Source organism: Sceloporus occidentalis, unplaced genomic scaffold (assembly GCF_023333645.1).
Source record: "Sceloporus occidentalis isolate IW3139 unplaced genomic scaffold, rSceOcc1.0.p SCAF_40, whole genome shotgun sequence".
NCBI classification, from domain to species: domain Eukaryota; kingdom Metazoa; phylum Chordata; class Lepidosauria; order Squamata; family Phrynosomatidae; genus Sceloporus; species Sceloporus occidentalis.
The window spans coordinates 7,490,134-7,500,538 of record NW_028317020.1 but is presented as its reverse complement, the minus strand read 5'-3'; the positions used below and the strand labels follow the sequence as shown (position 1 = coordinate 7,500,538).

The 10,405-nt window shown below is 38.8% G+C and overlaps 1 protein-coding gene across 1 annotated transcript; it reads left to right on the top strand.

Moving 5' to 3' along the window:
• Positions 1–866: 866 nt before the first annotated feature.
• Positions 867–8,709, top strand: LOC149290320 (solute carrier family 2, facilitated glucose transporter member 9-like). Its single transcript, XM_089489486.1, has 12 exons — positions 867–890; positions 2,475–2,573; positions 2,910–3,070; positions 3,567–3,691; positions 3,819–3,948; positions 4,254–4,402; positions 5,033–5,220; positions 5,557–5,667; positions 6,013–6,114; positions 6,534–6,609; positions 7,014–7,141; positions 8,515–8,709. The coding sequence occupies exons 1-12, from the start codon at positions 867–869 to the stop codon at positions 8,707–8,709; spliced, it is 1,488 nt and encodes a 495-aa protein (XP_089345612.1).
• Positions 8,710–10,405: the final 1,696 nt, after the last annotated feature.

Here is a 10,405-nt window from a genome sequence, read left to right as displayed (position 1 = left end):
AATGTCAGATTTTTATTATTTTTTCCGACTCCTCAGCTCGATTTTCACTTACCAACAAAATTGGAGGCCTAGCACAGTGCCAGCATCTAAAGGAAAAACATGACTACTAAATGGGATCTTAGACCCTGAAAATGAGAGATCATTCAGCTTTATCCAGTTCATAACCATGAATCATTTAGAACCAAAAAATAAATACTGCCTTAGTGCTTGACTCCAAAAATGGCGCACAACTTTAGAAAATAAGCATAATAAATATATATTGTGGGAATAATTTAACATACATCTCATTGGAAGGTCTTCTCTAAACAATCAATTTGAAGGCCAGTATAAAATTCAATCTCACGAACATTTTACTGAGTTAGGGCCAAAACCATGTAAGTTTCGCCTGCAGTCGAACTGACCTGGCCCTGCACAATGCATAGTTAAAGTGATGAGACAATTTCCATTTCTCCCTACATTTACTATTCATTATACAAATCTCACTGCACATCTTCTTGTGTTTTTCATTGCAAAGTTTAAATAAGCAAATCACCTGCAAACTTCCAGTTACGTGAAAACGGCTATAATTATAGAAGAGGAGACGTGATTCAATTTGTGTGAGGAAATGTACGAAATCTTTACTCTTTACCCAACACTTTATTTCCTTAATTAATATACCGTTACTGAGCAAAGACAGTGTGCCTTCAAGGCGCATCACAAGGTGAATGACATTACTAAAATATCTAATCTAATCTGATCATAACCAAAGATAAACATGACATGTAAAATTTTAACCTCCTTCAAGGATCTCTTACGGTATTTTCTGTCGAAGTGTGCCAAGGCTCGGGGAGAAGGAGTTTGAATGACATTACATAATCATCACTGATATGGCACCTTGGCTACTGAATCTGGTGAGTACCCACATTTTTACCAACCATTTCCCTATAGAGAACCAGAGCCTCTGTGTCTAACCTTAACTGATCTTAGAAAGTTACTGAGGCATAAGTGTGTGTTCCTCATGGTTTAACATTCTGTATTCTACTTGACACTGTTCCTGCCCTTTTTATTACCACACTGGAAACAACAGACACCTTGAAAAGTATGTCATAAATTAAATTATAAACCTGTTTGAGCAGGGCTCTCCTTAGCTATTGTTTCTGTCAAATTGTAATATCTACTTGTCTACTAATGGCACTACTTGTTATCCCACATTGCACGGCAATGTGGGATATGATGGCACTATATAAAACATTATGATTATTAATATTATTATTATGTAATTTTGTTTAATGTTAGATGTAATTGACTCCCTTTTTATAAAACAATGTTACCAATAACTTGGTAGAACTACTAGGAACTATTTGCTGTTTTATTACGATATACGTGTTAGTCTTCCTTAGTTATACTGCTGTACTAAACCAAGGGTTAAACAGAGGCTAATGGGATAGAAAAGCCATAAGACATTACTTTGTGCCTCATTAAGTTCATTTAACGTTACACAGTGTGGAAAGGAATCTGCAGAATTGCTTATTCAGGTAAAATAACAGCATTCTCACTGGTAGAATTTAAGCAACACACAATTTCTGCCCCCTACTGGATCAAAAGTCATTTTTGTTTTCTGAGTACGTGTCCAACTTTCTTGCTAGTGTGGTCTCATTTTTTTTATGTATTATTAGTGGCAGGGTGATTGAAAATGGTGAGCCTTGTTAAAACCTACTAGCCATTCTGTGGTATTTCCCTTTAAGTAACACAGCTCTATATACTTATCGCACCTATGTAGCATTGTTTTTTGGGTTAAAATAAAAACCATTTGGTTTGAGTAATGGATTTACTAAATGCAGATCAGTACAAGCATTCTATTTTTATTCAGTGGTGTAATTTGGCCAGCCCAGGGAAGGACACCAGTCGGCAATTATCAGAAATACTAAACCAATCCCAATACAAAGTTCCAAAAATAAAAAAAGAGAAAGGTACCAGATTTCTAGCAGTTTGACAACAACTGCAAAATCAATATAAAATAATAAAAGATAGGCTGCACGACCATAAAAAAAGACATATTAATGTAATAAAATACACTCTGTTGGTATTGGTAGTGCAAACAGGACTGTAATGAATAAAACAGTTTGAGAACATTGTTTTTCACATATAGGAAGTCTGTCTAGTGCAGGGGTAGGCAACCTTCGGCTCTCCAGATGTTGTGAACTACATTTCCCTTGATGCTTTGTCAGCAGTATGACTGTAAGAGCATTATGGGGGATGTAGTCCACAACATCAGGAGAGCCGCAGATTGCCTACCTCTGGTCTAGGGCATCAATTAAATGCCCTACAATAACCCTTCCCCCCACGTCACCATTTCAGCTTTGCCTTGGATAGCTATATTAACTTGTATAATTGGGTTATGCCACAAGGTTGTGCGACTGCGTCGTAATAAATGCATTTTGCAATGATTATAATGTTTTCAGTGTGTGGTTATCATGCATGATTCTGTTGTTTAGGTCCAATATCATGGACTCTTCCTGATGATTTTTGTACTGGGCATTGGAGGCTCCTTTCAGTATGGCTTCCACATTTCTGTCTTGAACTCTCCTTCACCAGTGAGTACCCCATGCTGTCAATATTAATGGGAAATCTTTGAAACGTTGAATGCATTTTTCACCTGCAGAAGGCACAAATGTGAATGCATTCGATAAAGGGGTTCATTAATATACTGGGATCTGGTCAGACCAAACCACCAAAGACGTTTGACATCTTCAAACTGATGACACAAAAAAGTAAAAATAAACATATGAATATGAATGTCCTCTCTTGCAGTTCTCTCTACACCCACTAACATACAAAAAACACACAAATGTATTCACTAAAGCTGGAGTTTGCTGATGAGCTAAATATTTCAACTCACTGACAGTATGGTCTCTCAATTTATATTCCAGTTCATAAAGGCTTTCATTAATGACACATGGATACAACGTTACAGCCTACCCATTAGGGACAATGCTCTAAGGATACTCTGGTCATTTATTGTATCAAGCTACTGTATTGGAGGCCTTGTGGGATCATTGGGATCTGGATATATAATGTCAAAATATGGAAAGTAAGTCATGGTACTTTGTATGAAAAGTGGCAAACAGACTATCGTATGTATATTTTGAGGAATATACGGTATGTATTCTGCTTTCTAGTGCCACCGTGATGATTTATTAAATATCATGAGCTAGGAGTAGGAACTCCCTATGCTAGCCAATGACAAGTCTTAGAAAATGAAGCTGATGTTGGGCATGGGTTAGATATCTCAAGCCTGGGGATGCACAAAAAATGTCTATTCCTACATTTGGAATATTGGGGGGGGCATAAATGGGCTTCTTGTGTGGGATGATATTTACTCATGAGCTAGCCCGTTCTGTCTGTCTCTCTCTCTCTCTTATTTACATATAAATACACAGGACATGAATCATCTCTTACTACACAAAAAAGGGAGACTAGTACAAAATACTTCATAAACCCGTTTTTATATGTTGTGGATATACCATTACAATTTCTCTATTTTGTATCATTAAACATAAACTAACCTTTTTCCTGGATTGTTACAGAAAGAAATGTCTGCTGTGCAATGATTTGATTCCAATAGCGGCGGCTTTGCTGATTGGCTGCAGTAAGACTGCCAAGTCATTTGAGATGATACTAGTTAGCCGCTTCCTTTATGGTTTTAATGCAGGTAAGGTTTCTTGAATAAAACCATTTTAAGACACACACCGCAGGACATATCTGAAACAGTTAGCTGCTTCTACTATAGCTTTGTTCTTTAACATTGAACCCCTTAAAACAATGTTGTTGCGCCCTAGGTCTTGGACTTAATATCCATTCACAATATGCAGGAGAAATCGCTCATAAAAGCCTACGTGGATTTACAAACACAAGCATCTCTATATTTGTGACGACTGGAAAACTAATAGGTCAGGTACTTGGACTCAGGTAGGTATTCAACATATTGTCTTAAATACTCATTAACATAATTGTCATTTGACCGAGATACTGTTATATCAACCTTATACTATCTCTGGATACTCATAACATTTCATAACTGGTTATATCTGTGGACATCAGAGATGAGTTTCAGCAACAATCTAGCGAGGGCTGCCGTTCAAAGGTATTGGTGACTCTCTAGCTTCAGCAGACCTCAGACTTTTTTATTTATTTGAAATTACCTGCCTCATGTTCCGTAATTTTATTTGGTGTGCCATAGAAATGATAACTCATTTCAATCCTCTTTCGCCTAGCGAAATAATGGGCACTGAGTTCAGGTGGCCCATCCTCTTGGCTCTGAGTGGAGTGTGGTCTCTGGGCCAACTAGTAACCCTGCCATTTTTCCCCGAATCCCCACCATACCTCCTAATGGTGAAAAACAACAAGACAAGCTGCATGAAAGGTACGTATAATGTAAATAAAGTACAATTGAAGGACAATGCATAGAGATGAACACATGGCTATATATATATATATATATATATATACTGTATTTATATATATATATATATATATATATATATACCTCCTTTTCACACATTTTATTGAATAACAATTAGGTTTGTATGACTTCTATTCTCTGGTCATTACATTTATCAGCTCTGTGATCCCTGCCAAATAACTCTTGTCCTCCACAATTTCTATCAGTCCCTCACCAATGTAATTTCTTCCTCATTAGGCCCATGCCCATCACTCTCTCCCATAGCCTGGGTAGGGATTCCTTGATCCCCAAGGCCCAACTTTTTCTCTTTACTCTTCTTGGCCTGTGTCTTATATATATATATATATATTATATATTAAAGGCCCAAATATTATCTGGATCTTTTATATGGAAGAAGAGTTGAATAAAAAGGTGATATTATGATCCAGCTACAGTGCCGCTCTGTAATATATTGTATTTTGTAATACATATGCATGGTCGGGAATCATTGTTTTAACATTTACAGGAAGACGCAGGTTTTCACATTTGTGACCTTTCTTGACAGTATAGTGCATTATTCTATTCTACCTACATATTCATGCTATTCTCCAGCCTTGAAACAGCTATGGGGGGACAGAGATCACCAGACAGAGATAGATGAGATGCTGAAAGAACAAGCTGCCCGCAAGAGCGCCCGCTGTCTGAGTGTCCTGGGGTTGCTTCGGGAGCCTTCCCTACGCTGGCAGCTCTACACGCTCATTGCTCTAACCACTGCTCTACAGCTGTCTGGTGTCAATGCTGTAAGTATAGCCCTTGCCATTTGCCCTTTTTTAATAGCAAGTCTTTAGCTACTCTGTATGAAAAAAGAATGTCCACCAGGTGGCTTGTGTGTTCATTTACACTTGCACACGTTCCTCTGGGTTTTGTCACAAAATGTCCCTTTTAATCTTCGTTTGAATACTTCTAGATTGCAAATATGTGTTAATTTTCTAGTTACAACAATCAGAGATTACTGAAAATGCCTAACTATTTAAAGGGATGTTTCATGGGTTGACTTATTTTTACTTTTGTAGGCTCTGTGGTGTGTAAAGTTCATATGAATTTAATATTGTAAGTAGGCTTTCGTCCTCCTCCAGATTTACTTTTATGCTGCCGACGTGTTTCGAGCTGCCAGATTCGACTTCTCACAAATCCCGTATTTGACAGTAGGGGTCGGTGTATGTGAGTCCTCTTCAGTTATCCTGTGTGTAAGTATAGAGTCCGCAGATTTTATATATAGTTGCTGCCCTATTTAAATCGTACAGAGCACCCTACATTCACACTTTCAGCTGCCAGGTTGAAATGTAGAGCCCTAAATAGACCACCCCTACAATGACTCTATACCCAAAGTTTACACAGGGACATACACTAAAGTTCCCTAACTGCGGCTGTTGGCAGTATGTCTTTAAAACATTTTTTTTTTCTAAAAGCCAATTCGTTTCTTTCTTTTAGTCTTAGCTTATAAGACAAAACTGCCTACGAATTGGTCATCCCCCCTTTCTTTTAACCTTTCTCTATGTTCCTCTCTTTAATTCTCTTTCCTTTTTTTTCAGAGTGTATTGGTGGATCGTTTCGGCAGAAGAGTTTTATTACTCAGTGGATACGCAGTTATGGTTCTGAGCCTAGGCTTGCTTACTGTGACACTCTCATTGCAGGTAATCACTGCAAGCAACGGAAACTATGCTTATGCTGCAAGAACGTTACATGGGCCCCGTACCTATTTGGTATAAAAGTGGGTCCTTTGAAGCTGGTACTAATGATATCTACTGTTAATGGCGGGAGCAAGGTGTTTTTAATACATCACTGTACATTTTTACGTACAATTAGCACCTTGTATTTATTTGATCCAAAGGGCAATACCAATTTGGTTAATGCACAATAACATGCTCAGAGACACAGCCATTCCGATCCAAAACAGAAAACATATATGAAATGTGGATGCCCTGAACAAACATTTTATTGTGGTCAGCTGTGTAGACTAAAGTGTCCTTTTTTACCCAAGAAAGAAAGTGTACATAGCTAGATGTAATACATGTATAAAATGCCTAACATCTATGCGTTGTGTCGCCTGCAGGAACAATACACCTGGATGCCTTATTGCAGTGTGACGCTAATCTTTATATTTGTTCTATCTTTTGGGACAGGACCAGGTATGTGATAAGTACCATAGATGGGAAAACAAGGTGGTCACTAACATTGCGGCATATCAGCAACAAGTATCATATACATCACTGAATAATTCCAACTAGGACCTGAATGCTATTACTTAGTTCAACAGACAAAGAAGAAATATATGTGCCATTCCTCTTCAATTGGTACTTTCAGATTCAATACACAATATATGCATTTAGATTTCAGAATATTCCCTAACACGGCTGCATGCTAGGCCTTCTGTATAAAAGGGATAGTTATAGATTGAAAATAATATTTTTGAATGATGTAAAAAAAGGTTAGCACAAGTTTCTGTGCCATTGGTTCAAGCTATGTTTATACATTGGCCAATCCAAATAAGAACACTTACTGATCATATCATCACTTTGTTTTTACCTTGTAGGCGCTTCCACCATGACCATCAATGTAGAACTTTTTTCTCAAGAGGCCAGAGCAGCAGCTTTTGTCATTGTGGGATTAATAAACTGGATGGGATTGTTTATCATTGGCATGGTCTTTCCATTTGTGGAGGTAAGAAAAAAGCCAATGAATTGTAACCGCTCTGTTTTCCATTGTCTAAAGTGTGTGGTTAGGAACAGACTGAGCATGAAAATCAGTCCTGGCACTTTAAGGCAGGCGGTTGATAAAAAACACATGCAAGAGGCTGCCAGCTGAATACATGAAGCCACATGCTACACTCTTACACTTTAGCCACGTGCAGGGCCAGACTGGGGATGACTAAGCGGCCCCGGTAGTTACATCCAGCAGCCATCAAATGACCCAGCAACAGGCACATGTATCCATCAAACGCTGCAGGACATGATCTGCCACTAGAGTGGAAGATTGGGTAAATATTGGGCACTATTGTCCAGCGACCCACTACGCATTTTTCCGGTGTGCTGGATGGCATGTCAGGACCAGGCCATGTGTATCCAGCAGGTAGCCGCACACTGAAACATTTGATCGGTGAATTGTTGGTGTGCTACAGTGTAGGATACTGGATACTGTAGATCTTTCTGACGATACCTATGATGGAATTAGCATCAGAGTTTGAGTGTGTATAGGAACACAAGAAGGGTATGTGGGCTCAATGCCTGACTGGTAAAAGGCAATGCCACCAGGCACAAAAAAAACCAAAATGCAATAAATGACTACTATACTAACAGCGTATCCACTAGACTTGGGTGCCGGCCAACTCTTCGTGTTTATTTTCGTGTTCGTCTTTGTGGGGGGAAAAATCTTCGTATTCCACAAATATTCGCCTGTTCCTGTGTTCGGTTCAGGCAAATATTCGTGTACATTCTTCGTGTTCGTTTTTTGCTGTTTTTTGTAGAAGGGGTTATTACAGGGTTAACGCGATATGCACTACACAGCAGCTTTGTCGCCAGGATTTTAAATGTCCATACGAGCAACTCTATTGGTCACTGGCAGGGGTCTCCTCTGCCATCAACCAATGAAGAGCACCTGAACCATTGGTCTCCCCGCTCCAAGAGTTAAAGGTCCTTACGAACGACCAATGGAGACCTTTCACTCTTGGAGCGGGGACTCCAGGCCAAGTTCCGCCGTCAGGAGTTAAATGGCCGTGCAAGCGATTCTATTGGTCGCCGGCGACGAATAGAGTCGCTCATACAGCCCTTTAAGTCCTGACGGCGAACCTAGATTTCTGCTCCTGTTAACCCATGGGATGCTGCGTAGATAAGGTAGGCTAGATGGGGAAGAGACCAGGGAGACTAGTAAACGAAGACGAACACGAAGATTCTTCGTGTTGTGTGTCTTCGTATACGTTTTGCCGCCGCCATGTTTGTATGTTCGGTATTCGCCAGTATACAAATGCAAAAGTCTAGTATCCACTAGAATTGTATTCTATTTTCTCTCCACATTATTGTCCATTTTTGTCTCTCTAGGCCAGCCTGGGGCCTTATTGCTTCCTCATCTTCCTGAGTATCATAGCGGTTTGTGCTGTATTTCTCTACTTTTACCTCCCAGAAACAAAAGGAAAATCTGCAATAGAGATTAAAGAAGACTTCAAAAAGTACAATTACAAAAAAGAACAGCAGCTACAGAACCCAGAAATTCATATGATATCCACCAAATTCTGATTGTTTTTGTGTCTGTTTTTGTAGACCTCTCACCTAAAAAGGTTCACTTATCAAGAGACCATAAAATGTAGCCCATTTGTTGTATTGACGGTTTAAATATTGTGATGATGTTTTTTACAGTGTTGTATAGGATTTATTTACCTTTTCCGATATGACCCTCACAGACAGTTGGTCCCCACAGAATAGTCCAAACTATGGCATTTTATTGCTTTGCAAAATGCAGTATGACAAAACTTTGTTTTTCCATAGTGAGTAAGGGTTAGGACTTAACCTTATATTTAAGGTTAACCAGATTTAGAATAGCTTTCTCTGCAGAAACGTCAGCTGATCCAGTTGCCCCACCAACAATGAATGAGTATTAAAGAACGTTTACATACTTTAATAGGTTTTCTTTTAACTAAAATAGAGAATAAAAAAAATATGACATTGCTGTTGTGAGGAAAGAGTTGGCTAATGTGTAAATTCACTGTTCCACAAGTATTAAAGATTGGGAAGTAGCCCAAAGGAAGGAAATTAAGTAAGTGTATATTGACTGGGATCATTGTCATTGGTGCCAAACTGATGACTAAGACTAAGCGGAGTGAAAAATCACCAAATGCACATCAGGAGGGCAAATTTTCTTTAAGTTTCAGTCAACACACACATTTACACCTCACAAACGCATACATGCTACATACACATACTTACACTAAGACGCACTGGCACATACACAGTCATGCCAACACATAAACAATCATGCTAACACACACATACACACTCATGCTAACATACCCACTCATGCCAACACATACACACGCATGCTACATACATATACACTCATACATACACATTCATTCTAACACACATACATACGCACTTATACTAACACATTCACAAATATATTTTGGTATCTTTTCCCATTTATACTAGCAGTGTATAATTTATATACCTTTAAAATTGAGAGTAAATGTGATTTGTTTTTTTAAATTCCACTTATTTTTATTCATAAATTAATAATGTCTTTGTCTTACATAATAGGGGTGGATCCAGAGCATGGTGAGGGGCACTCACACTAACGCAGACACACCCTCCCCACACACACACAGACATTCACACTAACACACACTCAATGCTGACACACATCCACACCAGACATTCAACAGTAGCATATACTAAAACACGCTCACCCAGACACTCATTAACATGCCCAGACACTAACACAACTACACATTCAACACTAATACACACAAGAAACCTCAAACTAATGTGTCCAGACACTCACACTAACACACACATCCAAATGCTAATACAACCAGACACTTATGCAAACAAAATTAGACATACTAACACTCACTAACACAACAAACTAACACACCCACTCCGACTAACACACACATACCCAGAAACAAAAACATACTTACCGAGACACACACACTAACATACCCAGACGTACATATACAAAGGCTAACATCCCAAGGCGCGCTCAAACACTAACATACCCAGACACACATACACACACTAACATACCATACATACACATACCTCTCACACACAAATGCACACAAACTTACCCAGACACACATTTACACATAACCAGACACACGTACAGACATGTACACACACACACAAATCCAGGCAGACAAACATGCTAACAAACCCAGATACAACATACCTAGAAAAACCCAGACACACATACCCAAACACACACATAACCGGA

Excerpts from the sequence above, each read along its gene's own strand:
- LOC149290320 (XM_089489486.1), top strand. The coding sequence starts at position 867 with ATGGCACCTTGGCTACTGAATCTG. Across the intron at positions 3,692-3,818 it reads CCTTTATGGTTTTAATGCAG|GTCTTGGACTTAATATCCAT; the intron begins GTAAGGTTTCTT and ends GTTGCGCCCTAG. Across the intron at positions 6,115-6,533 it reads CTGTGACACTCTCATTGCAG|GAACAATACACCTGGATGCC; the intron begins GTAATCACTGCA and ends TGTCGCCTGCAG.